At 37.3% G+C, this 20,031-nt stretch overlaps 1 protein-coding gene across 1 annotated transcript in view; it reads left to right on the plus strand.

The window, feature by feature from the left end:
* GOLPH3 (golgi phosphoprotein 3) overlaps positions 1–11,484 on the plus strand; it is a 35,228-nt gene extending 23,744 nt beyond the window's left edge. Inside the window, exons 3-4 of the mRNA XM_059694725.1 lie at positions 2,820–2,934; positions 9,615–11,484. Of these exons, the coding sequence (XP_059550708.1) occupies positions 2,820–2,934; positions 9,615–10,039 (540 nt within the window). The 3' untranslated portion in view covers positions 10,040–11,484. The remainder of the gene's footprint in view (positions 1–2,819; positions 2,935–9,614) is intronic.
* The last annotated feature ends 8,547 nt before the right edge of the window (positions 11,485–20,031 follow it).

Raw genomic sequence — 20,031 nt, forward strand, 5'->3', positions numbered from 1 at the left:
TATTGGCCGCCCCCGCTCACCCCCCATCCCCATCCCAGGCCTTTACCGCACTATTGTCTGTGTCCTTGGGTTCTGCATATAATTTTTGAACATATTTCTCTATTGTCCTCTAGTATACAGAGTTGCCATTAAAGTTTGGTGCCCTTCTAATTTTCATTCTTGGTATGATATCTGCTTTTTCCTTTCTGGAAGCATTTGGTATTGATTATCTATTTATCCCTGGTATTCTGAAATTGTATGATTTGCCTTGATGTGGGTTTTTTAAAGTTCATTATGCACTCCTTCACTGTGAAAAATGTGTGTCTTTTGGTTTTGGAAAGTTTTCTTATATTCTTGTATCTTTTGCCCTCCGTTTTCTTAACTCTGTAAGCTGAATGTGGACCTCTTAGCTACTCTTTTTTATTTTTTTCCTTTCTGATTTTTGTTTACTTCCCAGCATTATTGAGGTATAATTGATGTTCTCTGACCTCTCTTATCTTTAAATATCTGTTGAGGGTGTTTTGTTTTTTGTGTTTTTTAAATCATCACCTTGGCTCATGTTTTTCTTTTCTAGGAGTCCTTTTTTCATTTTTTTAAATCATGGCTTCTCATTCTTGTTTTATGAATGTATTATCTTTAAAATATCTGAGGATATTATGGCTCTTTTGAAAGTTTTCTTTGTGTTATCTATGACTCATCAGAGTTCTTATTTCCTCTCTTTTGGTCTCTTTGCTGCTGAAGGCTTTCCTTCAAATGTCTTGTCATCCTTGGTTAACTGTTCAGGAAGAATGAAATTCCCTCCTCCAAGGGGGAAAAAAAGAACTAAGTAGAAATTATATGTGTGAGCACAGGATATTTGCTAGTGGTCTATATACACTGCTGAATTTTATTATGGAGTTTAGGACATCCTCTATGAGTCGTTGAAGAGTTTTAAGCAGAAACAATGGAATGATAAGATTTGCCTTTTATAAAGATCAGTGAAGAGAATGGATTGAAAATGGCTAAAACTCATTAGGAAACTTAATCCAAGTGAAAGATAACTAGATTAGGTAGACTAGAATAATTGCAATGGTGATGGAGAAAAGTGATCCCTCTGAGACAGATTTAGGGGACAGAATTTAAAAAAAAAAATCTACTTATACCCAGAAGTTGGTGAACGCATGTGGGCATATGGTGGGCATTGAACTTAGATTGTATGGATTTAAGAAGTGATGTGGCATGACCCCAGTTATGTAGACATACAGTTCTTTCTCCCAAGGTTCTTCTTTTTTCTTATTCTCTCAACAGCCCCCTCCCCCCCCACCACACACACACTAAAAGCATGGTCTTGAAGAGCACTGTCCAAAGAACTTTCTGTGATGATGAAAATGTTCTGTATCTGCATTGTCCAATATGATAGCCACTAGCCACATTTGTCTGTGAGCCAGACACTTGAAATGTGGCTAGTGCAAATTGAGACATGCTGTGAATAAAAACAAACGGCATTTTTGAAGATTTACTATGGAAAAAGAAGGATGTAAAATATCTTAATTTAAGAATATTTACTGCATGTTAATATTTTGGCTATAGTGGGTTAAGTCAAGTATATTAAAATTAATTCTACCTGTATCTTTTCCTTTTTTAATGTAACTAAAATGAAAAAAAATAGCTTTGTGGTTCTTTTTTAATTTTTTAATTTATTGATTTTTTAAAGAGAGAAAGGGAGAGAGATAGAGAGCTAGAAACATCGATGAGAGAGAACCATCAATCAGCTGCCTCCTGCACATCTCCCATGGGGGATGTGCCCACAACCCAGGTACATGCCCTTGACTGGAATCGAACCTGGGACCCTTCAGTCCGCAGGCCAACGCTCTATCCACTGAGCCAAACCGGTTTTGGCCTTATTATATTTATATTGGGTCACACTGTCAAATAGATATAGTATATATTTTTTAATCTTTCAAAAGAAGGTTACCTTTTTTGAGCAAAAATGTAAAGGACACATTGTTGAGGACAGATTTTAAGAGGAGGACTGTTATATTTAAAAAATAATACTGTTAAATTTCATAACATTTTAATAGCTAACAGATTCACATTTGATATTATAGAATTTATACTAGAAATTTGTTGTTTAGGCAGCAAGAACATTAATGAAGGCTGTAGAGATCTACTACTTGGCTAAAGCAGTATAGTAATTTTCTGTCTCATTCCCCAACTAGATTTTTCCACTGTTAAGGTGGATTCTATATCCCAATATAGTTTAGAAAAAAAACTGTTGTATTTAAAAATGTTATGTCATTAAGCCTATTGGTATTTTCTTCAAGTTGTAAGAACTTTGAAAAAACCTTTCTCACCTTCACAATTATATTTCATTATTTAAATCTTTATTGTGGTATAAACTCTAAGGAGTCATGTCTTAATTTTTACTGCTAATTTATTAGCCAGTTGTTTTAATAATCACTGACAAATTTATTTCTCTACTGGTGTAAAATGCCACCTTTTTCATATACAGAATTGTTACATATAATTGTTTCTGCAACTAATAAATGTTTAAAAAATGAATTTCTGGGTCAAATAGCCCAAGGTTTAGTAATGAAAGGAATTACAGTTAGTATCTTCTAGCATTTTGCTTTACTAATTAAGATTACTTTCATTCATGATTGTAGCTAATCTGGTTAGGTTAAATACCGGATTTTCTTAATATAGAATTAATTTAAAATCTGAATTTTGCTATTGCAAGTACACTTGGGGCTTTAGCCATAAAGAATTACTTACATAATTACTTAAGTTTTTCATTCAAAGAGATCAAGTCAGAGAAAAGGTATCAGTGGGTCATTTTATTCGTGTTGCTTACATTTTAGGTGATCTGTAAGTCTGATGCCCCAACAGGGGATGTTCTTCTTGATGAAGCTCTAAAGCATGTTAAGGAGACTCAGCCTGCAGAAACAGTCCAGAACTGGATCGAATTACTTAGTGGTGAGTTTCTGTGTATAAACTAGAACTTGAATTATGTTCAAAAGTTTTTTTGTGAAAGTTTAAAATCCTTTCGAATGGAACTTAGACACAATAGCTAAGAGTTTGTTTAGTTATTTAGTCTAAGTTGTAAGTTAGTGACTGAATGGGGAAAATAGTGTTTTTAATAAGTTCATGCCTTTTAACAAGACTGAGCAGCTGTTGAATGAAATGGAATATTATTATTTAGAGCTCCCATCATTCTTTATCAGAATTACCTCATGTCACCTTATTCTGGGTAGGTTAGGTTAAACTGTGGTAACAACCCCAAAACCTTAATGGCTCAGAATAATAGTTTATTTCTCACTCATCTGTTGGTCAGTCACAGGCCACTTCATTCTCACTTTGGCAGGCAGTGGGACTGTCACCATCTTGAGCATTGTCACTGTTGGGAAGGGAAGATGAGCATGGCAGATCTCTCAGGCTCTTCAGTTTCTGCTCAGAAATGACACATGGTTCAGGTTTCATTGGTCAGAGCAAGTCACATGGCCTCCTCTAAGTTTAAGGAGATAGGAAAGTGTGAATGTAGTGGAGAAGAACCTGAAATAATTTGGTTGACAGCATTAATGCTACTATTATATTATTTGTGTATTTGTCTAATCTTCTAGATAGAGAGATCTTTCTGTACAGGATCTAAGTTACCTTGTTCTTCCTCTCTACTACTCTTATATAAAACATATCTTCTGCACACAGTTGACCTTGAACAACATGGGTTTGAACCCTATGGGTCCAATTATATGTGGAATTTTTTTCAATAAATGCTGTAAATGTATTTTTTCTTTCTTAAGACTTTATTTTTTAAAAAAATATATTTTATTGGTTTTTTTACAGAGAGGAAGGGAGAGGGATAGAGAGTTAGAAACATCAATGAGAGAGAAACATCTATCAGCTGCCTCCTGCACTCCCCCTACTGGGGATGTGCCCACAACCAAGGTACATGCCCTTGACCGGAATCGAAACTGGGACCCTTCAGTCCGCAGGCCAACGCTCTATCCACTGAGCCAAACCAGTTAGGACTCTTATGACTTTCTTAATATTTTCTTTTTCTGGCATACTTTATTGTAAGAATACAGTATATAATACATATAACATATGAAATATATGTTAATTGACTTTATGTGTTACAAGTAAGTCATCTGGTCAATTGTAATAAGTGGATTTTAGACTGCTCAGGGTTCAGCACCCCTACCCCATGCATTGTTCAAGGCTCAACTGTACATGTATTGTTATTTCATGTTCAAATGTATTGCTGCTTAAAGTAACTTTTTGTTTTGTTTTGTTTTTAAAGTAACTGTTTTAAACAACATGTGGACTTTGTTAGAGATCAGTAATTAACATGTCATTTCTCTCAGTTTCTCAAATAATAGTCCCTATTATGAGGATATTCTATTAGTAAAAAAATTTGAGTTTTACATGTTTGTTTATTTAAAAATTGAATACACATATTACATTCTTAGCTAAGAGGGCAACAATGGGCACTTTACATTTAGGACAGGGTGCATTCTTTTTTTGTTTGTTAATCCTCACAGTAGAAGGGTGGTGAAGGCCTGGGGTGGGGACTAGCTGGAGGGGATTTATGGGGGGGGGTGTATGTAATACTTCCAACCATTCAGATTAAAAAACAATCCTCACATGAGGTTATTTTTTCCATTGCTTTTCAGAGGGGAAAGGGGGAGAGGGAGGGGAAGAGAGTGAGAGCAATGTGAGAGCAAACCCACAACCCAGGTACTTGCCCTTATCAAACCTGAGGCGTTTAGATGCGTGGGCCGACACTCTGACCATTGAGCAACACTGGCTAGCTAATCAAACTTATTCACAGGTTGTTTTGATAATTTTGAAATTTTGTTTTTGACTGCCTTCTTGTAGATCTGCTGGTAAAGTTTTTTTTTACCTCATTCAGTGAGGAAAAACTTGAATTCTTTCCCTTCTTTGTGCTTTTGATATTGGGGATAATTTATAATTTCTTTTGTAGGGATCTTAAAATTACCTTGCACATTTGATGAGGATTTGTTTGGCTAAAACTAGTTGATATGAACCCACAAATCCACTTACTTAACACATGAAAAAACAGTATAGCACTGTGGCCCACCCATTGCCAACCCTCTCTGGTTAGCCTTCTTCCACTTTTGCCTTTGGGACATCTGACAGACTCACAGAGTTTAACAATAGGGTTCTCTGAAAGTGAAGGAACTCAAAAAGAAGTCCTTGGAGCTTTAGTAGTTGGAGGAGGAAATAGAACTTGGTTTAGGCCTGTGAAGGATCAGAATGAGACAGAAAGAGGGAAGCATTCCTATTCAGAGGGATTACAGGAGTACTAAAATGGGTGGCCCTATCCACTGTCTTTTTGCTACTTGGTTTTCAAAACGATGTATTGATACTTACATAGGTGGTAGGGAAAAGAGAATGAGTAACACGAGTTGGTCTGGTGATTGCTTCTGAGGCAGAGAAGGACACAGGAGGCATCTAAGGTCCTGACAAAGGTTTCTTCTTTACCTGGATAGAGAGATACTCAAGGGTTAATTTTATTATTTACACTACATCATACATGCTAAAACCTACTGATATATTATAAATATTATTTTTATATATCATTAATTTAAAATTTGATAAATATACATATATTTGAGGCAAAGACTTAAAAAGTGTTTTAAAAACTGTTTTTAAGAATAAAAGTTTCTGGCCTGGCCAGTGTTGCTCAGTGGTTGAGTGTTGACACATGCCTGGGTTGCAGGCTTTGTCCTCATTTGGGGGTGTGCAGAAGGCAGCCAGTGAATGATTTTCTCTCATCATTGATGTTTCTATCCCTCTCTCCCTCTCCCTTCCTCTCTCTGAAATTAATAAAAACATTTAAAAATGTAATAAAAGTTTCTGGCTTTTTGAAATCTTAAGACATGTAGTTGATAAATTTGGTCACAAGGTGTCACTAGACTGCCAAATTTCTGAACAGCTGCTTTTAGTTTTGTAATAAGATGTCAAGGAAGAGAGAAGTTTTTTGTAGTGAATTATGTAGGTAGCTGCCAGTATGTCATTTCCACTGAAGTAATTGTTAGGCAGAGGACATACTCTTTGAAGAACTTTGCCTCTCTATATGCTTCTCACAAGTTTGTTTACAAAAAGGTAAATAAATTCTTTAGGGACTGATGAATAATAATATGGATCATAGTAACATCTTTTAATCTAGAATTTTTAGTACTATTTCTTTATCAGGCATTTATTACAAATATTTGAAAGTTATTTAATATTCTGCTTAAATTGAAGCAGCTAAATCTTTAGTAGTTAGTATAGATTAAATCTTATTGTATCTTCCTTTTACTTACACAACTACCCTTCTCCCACCCCAATTTATACTGTTAATCTATGCTAATCTCAGGGGTGACTTTATTTTTTGTATTTAGCTTACTTAATTTGGTTCTTTTATTTATTTATTTATTTTAAAATATATTTTATTGATTTTTTTACAGAGAGGAAGGGAGAGAGATAGAGAGTTAGAAACATTGATGAGAGAGAAACATCGATCAGCTGCCTCCTGCACATCTCCTACTGGGGATGTGCCCACAACCCAGGTATATGCCCTTGACCGGGATCGAACCTGGGACCTTTCAGTCCGCAGGCCAACACTCTATCCACTGAGCCAAACCAGCAAGGGCAAAATGCCTTTTTATTACTTCCTCTGAGGCAGGAGCGATTGCCCATAAGAAGGTCCACTCATAAATGGAGCACCTTATTTGACAGTGGGTCTGTCTGTGTTCAGACTCTTCTCATTTTTAGTAGCAACACTGACTTGTCAGCATATTTTGAAATTGAGAAATTTCTTACAGCAACTTTGTAAGCATTACTTGTTCCATTGGTTGCAATAGATAAGATTTAATTATAGATAAGTTGTAGATAAACCTTAGTATAACTTTAATATAATAGACAGCCATAAACTGCTAATCCCATTTATTTCCCATGAAAAAGAAAAAAGTCATTGTATAGCAGCATTGGTGGTGGTGGTGGTGGTGGTGGTGGGGAGGTTGTTTTGTTTTTCAGGTCTGCCAAAGAGAAATTTAACTTAGGGTTTCTCAGAATAGTCTTATGCACATATCACCCCATGCCTTTGTTTGGGAATAAATGGCCAAGATATTCTCTAAGGCATAGCTAGGAGATGAGCAAGTTGAAATCATATCCACCAGTCTGGCTCCATAACTTGTTATAAGTTAGTATTTCATTTATTATTATATTTTTCTTTTATACAATTAGGTTTTAAAGTCTAATAGGACCCCTAAATACATTTTAGCTCTTTTTTGAAGTTACCAAGGAAATTGAATGCAATGGTTGTTTGCCTTTTGCGGAAGCTAATTTGCTAGGTTTTTTAAATTGGAAAGTGAATGTTTTCTTTAAATGCAGGCAGTAACTTCAATTTACTAATAATTCATGGTACCAACCCTTTATTATTTGATAATTGTTTTCAAGTTCCTAGTTTTACAAAGTTATTCACAAAATGAAAAATCACAATTCAGATCATTTACTCGTTTAAAAAAAAGGTCTTTTCATATTTCCTTTAAGTTATTTAGAAATTTATAATAACCATTTTTTTTAATTCTTTTGAGAATTTTTCCTCCATTAATTTTTCCCCCGTTAATCCTCACCTGAGGATATTTTTCCCATTAATTTTTAGAGAGGGGAGGGAAGGGAGGGACACACACACACACACACACACACACACACACAAATGTGTGAGAGAGATATTGATCCATTGCCTCCATATGTGTCCTGACTGGGCCTGGGATTGCACCTGCAACCTACATACGTGCCCTTGACGGGGAATCCAACCCATGATCTTTTGGTGCTAACTGGTGAGCAACACAGGCCAGGGCTGAATTGTAAATATGCTGCAGTGAACATAGAGGGTGCTTATATCCTTTTTTATTAGTGTTTTAGAGTTCTTTGGATACATACCCAGAAGAGGGATTGTTGGGTTATATGGTAGTTCCATTTTTAATTTCTTGAGGAACCTCCATACTGTTTTCCATAGTGGCTGCACTAATTTACAATTCCACCAACAATGCACAGGGTTCCCTTATCTCTGCATCCTTGCCAACACTGTTGATTTATTGATGGAAACCATACTCACAGGTGTGCGGTAATATCTCATTGTGGTTTTGATTTGCATTTTCCTGATTTGTAATGTGGAGCATCTTTTCATATGTCTATTGGCCATCTGTATGTCCTCTCTGGAGAAATATTGATTCAAGTCCTCTGCCCATTTTTTAGTTGTTGTTTTTGTTTGTTTGTTTGTTTTTTAGGGGGAGGGGTTCTTACATATTTTGGGTTTTAACCCTTATCAAATGTATCATTGGTGAATATCTTCTTCCATTCAGGAGGTTGTTTTCGATTTGTTGATAATTTCCTTCGCTATCCCAAAACTTTTTAGTTTGATGTAGTTCCATTTGTTTATTTTTTCTTTTGTTTCCTGGGAAGACATTTCCAAATAAATGTTACTGAGAGCGATGTCAGAATTTACTGCCTATATTTTCTTTTGTAAGTTTTATGATTTAAGGTCTTACATTTAAGCCTTTTATCCACTTTGAGTTGATTTTTGTATGGTCTAATTTCACTGATTGTGCCCAGCTTGGGGCTGTTGTCTGGTGGAGCTATGAAATTGCAGTTGGTTGCTGCTTGGGAGTGGCTATTCTGCAAACCAAGTCTGCAACTTGTGTGGGGTTTATGGCTGCTTGTTGAGGCTGTGTTCCAAGGCCAGACTGGTCACTGTGTATGCCAGGCCTGGGCTACTTGATGATAGTTACAATGCAAGTTCACACCTATTGCTGCTTGTGCCAGACTTGGGTAGCTTAGCTAGAGGTACAGGAAACACCATGGACAGCCACTGCTTGTTTGGGTTTGTGGACCTGCAGGCTGTTAGATAGGTTAGGGTCTCAGGGAATCACCAGGGCAGGACAATGGTGTTTCCAGGTTAATGGAGAGCTTTGATTTGGTGCCCATCTATGCTAGACTGGCTGGCTGGGTTGGGGGAGGGCTCAACAAAGGACCAATGGTATCTGCCAGCACTCCCTCCCTGGGAGAGAGCTGTCTCAACCCCTGCTCTTCCAGCACTTTCCCTGAAGCTAGTCGATTTAGTTTCTCCCTATATATCCTTGGTACTTTTCTAGCTGCAGCTCCTACACTGGAGCCATGTGAGTGAGTTGGTGAGCTAGTGCGACTGTGCGGCCTCTCAAGAGGAGCGCCCGGGACTCCAGCAGCCCTTGTTCTCACTTGGATGCTGTCCCTGCTGGTTTTCACAGCCAGATGTTATGGGGACTTCTCTTCCCAGCACTGGTGTCTGGGGCTGGGACCCCTTACTCCTTAGTGGGTCCTCCACAGCTTGAGTATTCCTCTGATTCTTAATTGCCACCTCATGGGTGTGGGACCAGCTTAGTTCATGTCTCTGCCTCTCCTACCAGTCCCTTTGTGGCTTCTTCTTTATCTCCTCAGGTATAGCATTTATGTTCAGCTAGTCTTTAGGTGGTTCTCAATGATGTTTGTTTCATAATTTAGTTGCAATTTTGATGTAGTAGTGGGAGGAGGTGAGCACAGCACTTACCTTCTCTTCTATCTTGACTGGAATCCAATACCTACATTTCTAACTTCTGAAATATTTTGTTTAGGTGAAACATGGAATCCATTAAAACTGCATTATCAATTAAGGAATGTACGGGAACGATTAGCTAAAAACCTGGTAGAAAAGGGCGTATTGACAACAGAGAAACAGAACTTCCTACTTTTTGACATGACCACACATCCCCTCACCAACAACAACATTAAGCAGCGCCTCATCAAGAAGGTACAGGAAGCTGTTCTTGACAAATGGGTGAATGACCCTCACCGCATGGACAAGCGCCTGCTGGCCCTCATTTACCTCGCCCACGCCTCGGATGTTCTGGAGAATGCCTTTGCTCCCCTGCTGGATGAGCAGTATGATTTAGCCACCAAGAGAGTGCGGCAGCTCCTCGACTTGGATCCTGAGGTGGAATGTGTGAAGGCCAACGCCAACGAGGTTCTGTGGGCGGTGGTGGCGGCCTTCACCAAGTAACTGCCCAGGGGGAAGCCTCCTCCTCCCTCTCAAGTAAACCAGTAGTTTTTCTGCTATTGACTTCTGGTTTTCTGCAATTTATACTTTCCCACACTATAATTGGCTTTTGTTTTATGAAATGGTAGGTGGCTTTTTTTTTTTTTTTTAATATGTATGCAGGATTCTGCTGGTACGAGAGGCCTTCCTCTTTCTGTTTTAAAAAGTTTTACTGCCATATTGGCATTCCATTCCTTCTGTTGCCATGCTCACTGTTACCTGTTCTGGATTTCTGGTATGCTTTGACTTTCAAAGTAACCTCCAGTCTCCTCACATGCAGACCTTCGGATTACCTCAGTTTGAGTTTTCCCCTATATGCATGTGCATCTCCCATTCTGCCTACAATTCAGACAGAAATCACAAAAAGGCCTTTAACTCACCAAAGGTAAATATCTGTATCTATTAGGATGTTTTATACATAGACCTCAGTTGAGATGTATACTTAGCAAAGTTATTTTTAAATTGAAACAACACAGTAAACAATATAAAATGCCCCTTTGATTTTGTGTCCCATGTAAATCTGTTATACAACTTGTTATAATTTTAACTATTAAATCATAACGGTCCAACTGTTTCACAAAGCCAGTTTGGGATGGGCTGCATTCCAGTTATGCTGTATATAGTTTGAATTATATATAAATTGTCCCTTCTTCTGGCCACACCTGCCTCCATCTTAGTATTTTGCAAGATTTAATTTCTTGTACACCTGGTGTCCTCACTTGCTTCAGTTACTATTATTTGATGGCAAAATAGACCTTTCACCATTGAAGGAGAGAGAAAAGATATGTGTCTGGTCCCAAGATTTTTTGAGCTGTGCCATTCATGGCACTCTTCAGCTGTGCATCTCCTTTTGCAAATACTTTTGTCTTACTGTTTTTACCATTTCTATATGGAAGAGGCTTGTGACCAGTACTAATCTTGAGTACAGTTTTTTTGTTTTTTTGACCACAAGTAAATTAATGTTTGCTCTTAAATGTCATTTATCTACTCACAATTTCTCACAAAGAAATCAAATGTCATTTATAGCAGATGTTGCATGTAAATTGTTATCAAGTAATGACTACAGTTCAGATGATTAAGAATTTTATAACAGAAAGCTCTGCTATGTTTTAATTTTTATGTACAATTATGACAATTAGCACATTATAGAAATATAAACCTTTGCTTTTTACTATTTCTTTATCACTGTTTATCAATAATATCACTATTGGTTTCATAATGTAAATAGTATATATTGAACAAATTAAATGTCAAATTTTTTATTACCATAGTTCATGTTAATAGTGAGGCTTTCAGGTGTCTAGAGTTTTTTTGGTTAACATTCAATGCAAAACTACTAGATGGATTCCCTAATATGTATACTATCTTTTTATCTGAAGAAATAAACTATGATCTTGAAAGTGCCTGAATCAGAGCAAGCATGTCATTTGTACTTTTGTATTTTACCTTAGTTTTCTTTCTAAGGAAGTTTTACTGAGCCTTAGTATAGTGTGGTAATATTTTAATGTAGTTGTTGGAGGGCCTTTTTTTTTTTCTTTCTAATTCTCACCTGAGGATATGTCTTTATTGATTTTAGAGAGAGAGAGGAAGGGAGAAATAGAGAAAGAGAGAGAAAGAGAGAAACATCAATTAGCTGCCTCCTGTGCGTCCCAACTGGGGATTGTACCACAACCTAGGTGTGCCCTGACTGGAAATCAAACCTACAGCCTTTTTGATGTAGAGAATAACACTCCAACCAACTGAACTACCCAGCTGGGGCAGTAGGTTTTTTTCCTAGGGTCAGATAGTAAATATTTTAGGCTTTAGGCCACATATGATGTCTGTTGCAACTACCCAACTCTGCTGAATGAAGGTTGCCATAGATAATGCAGATAAATGGGTGAAGCTGTGTTCTAATAAATTCTTAGTTACAGAAACAGGCAGCTGGCCATGGGCAGTAGTTTCCAGTCCTTTTTTTAACCCATGAGAAAAGACAGATTTTCTGTCCATTAAAATAAACTCCTTACCTCCCAAAATTATACTACTGGTGGAAACTAAGTATAAAAACTATCAATTTATAGTTTCTTCCCATAAAATGCATACTGGAAACTGCTATCAGTATCTTGGCGTTTCTTTTCAAGTGAAGATTTATTATTTTTTTCCCTTGAAAAGATTTTAGAAGTAATGGATATTTTTCATTTCAGCAGCAACTATCTCAGGCAAGGGAAAGGCCTGCCTGAACTTCTGCCAGTGTTTGCTCACACCAGTTCTACCTGTGTGTGGCCCCAACTTCATCACCTGCTTCTGTATTCAGAGAGAAAACATAGTACTACCTGGATGGCAAGCTGATACCTAGAACTCTTTTCTCCTGTAAATTGCTGCTGTTCACAGTCCTCTGTATAGCACAAATGGTGTGGCTCCATGGAAGTAATTACTCTGTGTGGTAGAAGCAGTATTTATGCCACTTTTTAAAAGTCTTCTGATCCAAGAATCAGGCAGTGAATTTTAATAGAAAATTGTAGAAAGATCTATTGTGCAAAGAATTAGATGCTGTGTTTTTTTAAAAATATATTTTTTATTGATTTTTTTACAGAGAGGAAAGGATAGGGATAGAGAGTTAGAAACATCGATGAGAGAGAAACATCAATCAACTGCCTTCTGCACACCCCCTACTGGGGATGTGCCCGCAACCAAGGTATATGCCCTTGACCAGAATCGAACCTGGGACCCTTCAGTCCGCAGGCCGACGCTCTATCCACTGAGCCAAACTGATTAGGGCTGCTGTGGTTTTTTGATTTCATATATTGTTTGAGGTGTATTCCTTAAAATAATCATATCTGGGAAAATGTTCTAACCAAAGGGAGAAAGGAAACAATGTATGTTTTTGTGCCTACTAGTTAAATACTTTATATTTCGTTTGGACCTCCCCAAACCCTAAGAACTGCCTTCATTTATTGAAGAACAGGCCTAGAGAGGATGATTTACCCAATCTTACATTATCTGGTAAGTGTTTGAGCTTTAAGTCCTAAAATGATTGGCAGTAATAGCATTCCACTACAGTTGATCCGTTCTTATTTGGGCACTAGGAGCGGGCTTCTTTTCTCTAACAGACAAAAAAAATAGGCATGCAAAAAATTCTCACACGCAAACTACAATGATAACGGGACATCCCTGCTTTATTACAATATCTTGGTATAACTCACATTTTGGGGGGATGAAAAAGTTGAATAATTCTATATGTTCTTAGGAGAAAAAAGGATTACCAGGTGTCAAATGGCCAAGAAAGTCCCTGGACTGCTGAAGCAGGATTGCCCAGTGGTCTCTTAACACATTCCATCACTCAGTTCTTCCCATTGTTTGTGAATAGATGGGTACAATACTCTTTTTCAGTATAACACACCTTTGAATTTGGTCATCACCCAAAGGAAAGAGAGGCTGGTGTCTGACAGTTAAGTGGCAATATTGGGCCAATAAGTAATGACTACTTTTGCCCCAGGAGCATGGAAACCACCAGTCACAAGTCTGTAAGGTACTTATTTCATGAAATTCAATTCCAACTCTCCATCTTGTATGCACTTACTATATATTGTCAGATAACATTATTCCATTTCACTTTCATTCAGGTCAAGATGACTGACAGTCTAAGGTAAATTCCAGTTCATCACAGCGCATCAGGTCCTCGAATAATATACCTGACTCTTGTAAGTTTTGCACAAATGTCATATATTCTTTAATAGTACCAGTGAGGTAGTATTAATATTCATAACCTTGCAGGCTGTCCTTTAAAGGGGTGTGGATGGTAACATGGTTAAATGTTGATATGTATACAGTACTTTCTCAGTCCAATGCTAGAATTACATGGGTGTTTACTTCTGATAGACCAGTGTTGTGCAATTTTTCCAGTAGCATCATCATATACTGGTGTGCAATTTACTTTTTATACTTATATTTTTATATTGTGGAGAGCTTTCAGAATAAGCACATATCATTCTTTTTAATCATTGTTGGCTTCATTTTATAACTTCATTAAATCTCCCATTAATGGACATTTGGATTAGTCTCATGTTTTTCATTATTGCCAACAGTATTTTAATGTACATATGTCTTTTTATTTGTCTGACTTCTGTAGGAGGAATTAATAGAAAGCCAAATTAATTTGTAAGATTGATGTTAACATACACGCCCACCAGTAATATGAATGCTGGTTTCCCTATATCCTGGCCAGTACTTAGAGGGTTTCATCAATCCTGGTCTTTGCCAAGCTAATAGATAATTGTCAACTTGTTTTAGTTATTGGGGGGTTGGTTATTTACTGTCTTTATTTATAAAACCTTTAAAGATAGTTTGTATTTTTCTCTCTGAATTAACCTGTTTGTGTTCTTTACCCATTGTTCTAATGGGCATCTTTTTAAGTATTGATTCATCAGGACTTTTAATATATTATGGATATTAGCCCAGTGTCTGTGATACTGTTTGTTTCCCCAGCCTTTGGAATTGGTGTATGATAAGTTTTTCTTTCTTTCTTTTTTTTTTTTTTTTTAAACATTCAGTCAAGTGTAAGGTACAGTGTTGAGCATGGAATCTGTGGAGACCTTAATTAGCCTACTAATGACATTTGCCTAGTATTCAGGTTTGTGATATGTATTACTATAAATTTTGGGGGGGTATGATTAAATATTACAAGTATAAAAATCATAAACAATCATAAACTTACGAATACATATGTATATAAGCATTTCATGTACTTTTTATAATTAAAATACAAATGGAAGATCACATAAATAAATGGTAGGCTAATGAATTATTTTAAGGCAAATATGTTTGCGGCCATCACTCAGGTCAGAAGTAGAACTTGTCGGCTTATCCAGAAGCTGCTCAAGGCTTCCTTCCAATTATAATCTTCTGGACCCAACCAGTGTGCATCTCTAATAATTTTGTTCTGTTTAGTTTTGTTTTTCACTTGATAAGTGATTTTAAATTTTTCCTAACTTATAGGTCCCATCCTCCCCCCGCCTCCCAACCCCGTCTTGTTTTTTCCCTTGTAAAATATTTGTTGATGAAATTGGATCACTGTCCTGAGAGTTTCCCAAAGTTTGGATTTTGCTGATTGCATCTACATGTAGTTTAATGTATCTCTGGCTTTTTTTTAAATTTTTTATTTAAAAAATATATTTTATTGATTTTCCACAGAGAGAAAGGGAGAGAGATAGAGAGTCAGAAACATCGATCAGCCGCCTCCTGCACATCTCCCAGTGGGGATGTGCCCGCAACCCAGGCACATGCCCTTGACCGGAATCGAACCCGGGACCCTTCAGTCCGCAGGCCGACGCTCCATCCACTGAGCCAAACCGGTTTCGGCGTATCTCTGGCTTTTGTACTTTCCAAGAATTGGTAATTGGATCTAGAGGCTTCGTCAGATTCAGGTTTGTTTGTGTAGGCAACACAGTTTCATCGGTGATATGTGTTCTTCTATCAGGAAATGTATAGCATCTCTACTTTATATAATATCTCTACTTTTATGATGTTAGCATTCTTGCTGTTCAGTTCTTACTAGATCCTGTTTAATGGGGTTGTTGACTGGTGTTTTAATTCCTGTCATTTCTTCATGAGAGTTTTTCTATAAAGAGAAACCTCACCTTATCTTTATTACCTTTTAGTAGTTTGTAGAGGAAAGGTAGGATACATTATAAATTTTATTTACCAGTTTTCAAAATCAAGTTGGTTTCTCAGCATTCTCCAAAGGTTACTGATTTGGTTTTTTAAGTATTATGATTTTATGGAAATAAACATTGTGTTTTATCATAATCAGTTTTCTTCATGAGAACCAGGATTCTTTATATGGAAAAATGAAGATACAGCTTTAAGATAGAAGATAGAAAACCTTGTAGTTCTAAATTTGAATAGAAAGTATCAATGTAAACTTAAAAGGTACTTCCCCCACCCCCTTTTAATATATATTTTATTGACTTCAGAGAGGAAGGGAGAGAGAGATAGAAACATCAATGATGAGAGAGAATCATCAATTGGCTGCCTCCTACACGCCCCACTAGGGATCGAGCCTGCAACCTGGGCATGTGCCCTGTTTGGGAATTAAACTATGACCCTCCTGGATTATAGGTCAATGCTCAACCACTAAGCCACACCAATCAGGCATCCATTGTTTTTTTAGAGAGAGGAAAACATCGATATGAGAGACACACATCAATTGGTTGCCTCCCGCATGTGCCCTGATCAGGGTCAGCAGTTGAGCCTGCAACCAAGGTATGTGCCCTTGACCCGAATTGAACCTGGGACCCTTCAGTCCACAGGCCTATGCTCTATCCACTGAGCCAAACTGGCTAGGGCTTCTCCCCCTTTTTTATTGTGGTACAATATACATAACATAAAACTTACTGTTTCAACCACTTTTTAGTGTATGATTCAGTGCTGCCACTTTTTGTAATTGTGTTGCACCTGCATTATAAGAACACTGTTTATACAACATAGTCTCTCCCTTTAATTTACCTTAATCTTAACTCTTCAAATAAACACATACTCAATGCTCACCATCATTCCTTATATTATTGTCTATCCAGTCATTTTGGTTGTCTTGCTCATTTGTTAGTTTCTTCAGAAAGGGCTTTTGAGCAAACACTCCTTGCATTTCTGTATAACAACAGTGTATCTGAAGCCTTTTATTTGAAAGTCAGTTTGTCTGGATAAATTTCTTGGGTCACAGTCTTTTTCTTTTTTTTGGCATAAGGTATACTGTCAGAGTCTGATTCAAATATGATTTTCTTTCTCTCATGAATGCCTATTCTTTTTGCTTGAAGCCCACAGGATTTCTCCTCCAATTTTCCCCCGTGCTACTACAGTGTGTTGTTATGGGTTGTTCTGGAATAGGACATGGTATGTTCTTTCAGTATGTCGTGTCAATGTCAAGTCTTTTTTTATTCTCAACTTCAGGAAAATTGAAGCTCTAAGTGTTTGTTCTGTTCCCTTGTTTAAGTGTTCTTCTTTGGGGACTGCTATTATATATCTTCGTTATTTGTCCGTTTTGCTTGGGTTCTTTTCTTTATTACTGATCTTTAAACATTTCACCCTTTAAAAAAACATATTTTATTGATTTTTTACAGAGAGAAAGGAAGAGGGATAGAAGTTCGAAACACCAATGAGAGAGAAACATCAATCAGCTGCCTCCTGCACACCCCCTACTGGGTATGTGCCCGCAACCATGATGCCCCTGACCGGAATCGAACCTGGGAACCCCTCAGTCCGCAGGCCGATGCTCTATCCACTGAGCCAAACCGGTTAGGGCCATTTCACCCTTTTTATCTTAAGAAATTATTGTATTTATTCACTGTGAATAATCTTTTTAATTTAGTATTTTCTGAAATTTTTCCCCTTGAATTTTAATACCCATTTTAAAATGTTTTCTAATTTTTTTATATTATTCATATTTTTATGTCGTTTTCTTGATGTATTTTAATTCATTTTGAGGTATTGTTATAGTTTTCTTTGGTCTCCCAGCATGTGTCTGTGATGCTTTTGTTGTCATAGGGGTGTATTTGTTCCTTATTCTCTTTTTTCTTTGTGTGGGATTTGACCTAGATTATCTTCTATTGCCTATTTTTACATGAAATTGCCTTTCCTGTTCTGTTAGAAAGGACAAGTGGGTCAGGGTAGCTTTTCTAACTATTCTCTGACCTCTCTCTTCTGTCGAGTGTAAAGAAATACGTCAGCTTACTTTCTGAGATCTGGTTCTGCCCTCCTTTATCTGGGCCTTGTTTGTCTGGACCTCTATTGTTCTTGTTCTTCTCAATTTGGATTCTGTTCCTGTAGTTTCTCCTCAGTCTGAGGAACTGGCAGGTTGATTTTGAGTGTGCATAACCTGCACCAGCCCTCGCTACCTTCTTCAGGGACCTCATACACTTGCCTACATTTTTTCACTAGGTTTTGAAAAACTCCAGTTTCAGCTGCTGCCCAGTTGCTCCTCTGAATTCCTGTTGATTATGGGGTGGGGAGTCAGAGTGTCTCAGGACTCTAGATGCCCTGTTGCTTCCTTCTACTTGGCCTTGCACAGATCCTGATACCAAATTTGTCTTTTTGGTAGTTTGTCCCCACCCACTTGTATATTTTGGGGAACTTGGGGGTACTTTCACACTAAGTTCTGTTACAGATGTTTACACCAAGGTTTTTCAGTACTAGTTGCTCTCTGTGTATGTGTGTGGTTTTAACAGTAGGGAGTAGGGAATGGGTGGGATGTGAGATTAAAAACTACATCACTCTTCTGCTCTCTTGCCTGAATCTGCTGGGATAGTGCCCAGTGGTTTGTTAAATTATGAGTCTGTGGTTTTATAGCTTCTGAATTGACCATCATATTCATTTTATAATTAAAACAATATATTTGGCTTTTTAGATTTGTTTTCCTTTCTTTTTTTAAAATATATTTTATTGATTTTTTACAGAGAGAAAGGGAGAGGGATAGAGAGAAACATCGATGAGAGAGAAACATCGATCAGTTCCCTCCTTAACACCCCCTACTGGGGATGTGCCCACAACCAAGGTACATGCCCTTGACTGGAATCGAACCTGGGATCCTTCAGTCTGCAGGCCGATGCTATATCCACTGAGCCAAACCGGTCAGGGCATTTTTTCCTTTCTTGCTTTTAAATCTGTGACTACTCTGCAATTTTGTTATCAGGGATATACTTTGTTGCAAGGATCCAGCTTTCACCTCCACCCAGCCACCCCCAAATAGCTAATTTATCCAAAACCAGTTATTGAATAATCTTATGTTTTCTGCCACCAATTTAGAATGTTACCTTTGAATTTTCTTTGAATTTAGAAATACTATCTATACATATATTTAGCTCTTTTTTCAGGTGGCTTGCATGTCCAGTTCAGAAGAAGAAGAGCACTGTTTTAATTATAGTTCCTGATAATGTTGTGATAATGCTATCTCCTTCCTACAATACTTTCAAATTTCTTCTGGCTATTTTCACATGTTTATCCTACCTAATGGAATTTAGAATAATTTTGTCAGGTTAAAAAAGTCTTTTGAGATTATGGTTGGAGTTACATTTATTTATAGATTAGTCTTGGGAGAACTGAAATCTTTATAGCATTGAGTTATTCTGTTCACGAATAAGCTGTATCTCCCATTTGTTCGAGTTACCTTTTTTTTTTTTTTAATATATGTATGTTATTGATTTCAGAGAGGAAGGGAGAGGGAAAGAGAGAAACATCAATGATGAGAATCATCGATTGACTGCCTCCTGCATGGCCCCTACTGGGGATCGAGCCCACAACCCCAAGCATGTGCCCTTGACTGGAATCGAATTCGGACCCTTCAGTCCATAGGCTGATGCTCTATCCACTGAGCCAAACCAGCTAGGGCTCGAGTTACCTTTTTTAATGTGTCTTAATAGAATATGTTTGTGTTTAGGTTTGCTGGTCTTGGCTAATTAAGGTTAAATATATTTTTCCATTGCTGTTGGAATTAGGTGTTTTTTCCCATATGTTCTGTTGGTTATTTAGGTAAGTTCTTGTTTTGGTGAGTACTTTTTGATAGCCACCTTACTAAATTGTAATATTTTAATCATTTTTACATTGATGTGTTTGAGTTTACATGTACCTCACTATATCATGTACCCCTTTTAAAAATGTTTGTCTAATTGTATTGGCTTGTACTTCCAGAACATTGTTGTTTAACTTAGTGAACATATTTTCTGAGTGTATTCCTGACTTTAATGGGAATAATAATGAGTCAGGGTTTAGAGAAAAAGAACGTGGTCGTTGTGAAGAATGAAAGAAAAAACTGACAAGGAAACTTTAAGAGCCCAGTTGAGGTTGGAAACCATGAATTTATAGCAGCATCATTTGGAGTGATTGTGGTATTTTCTCTAGGAATCGGTGTGTAAGAACCAAGAAGTGGGCTCGTTGGAAGGATCCAGGATTTAGTTGGGGTGAGGGAGCTGAGCCTGTGGGCTGGATGG

The sequence above is a fragment of the Myotis daubentonii genome, chromosome 4, assembly GCF_963259705.1.
Source record: "Myotis daubentonii chromosome 4, mMyoDau2.1, whole genome shotgun sequence".
Lineage (NCBI taxonomy): Eukaryota > Metazoa > Chordata > Mammalia > Chiroptera > Vespertilionidae > Myotis > Myotis daubentonii.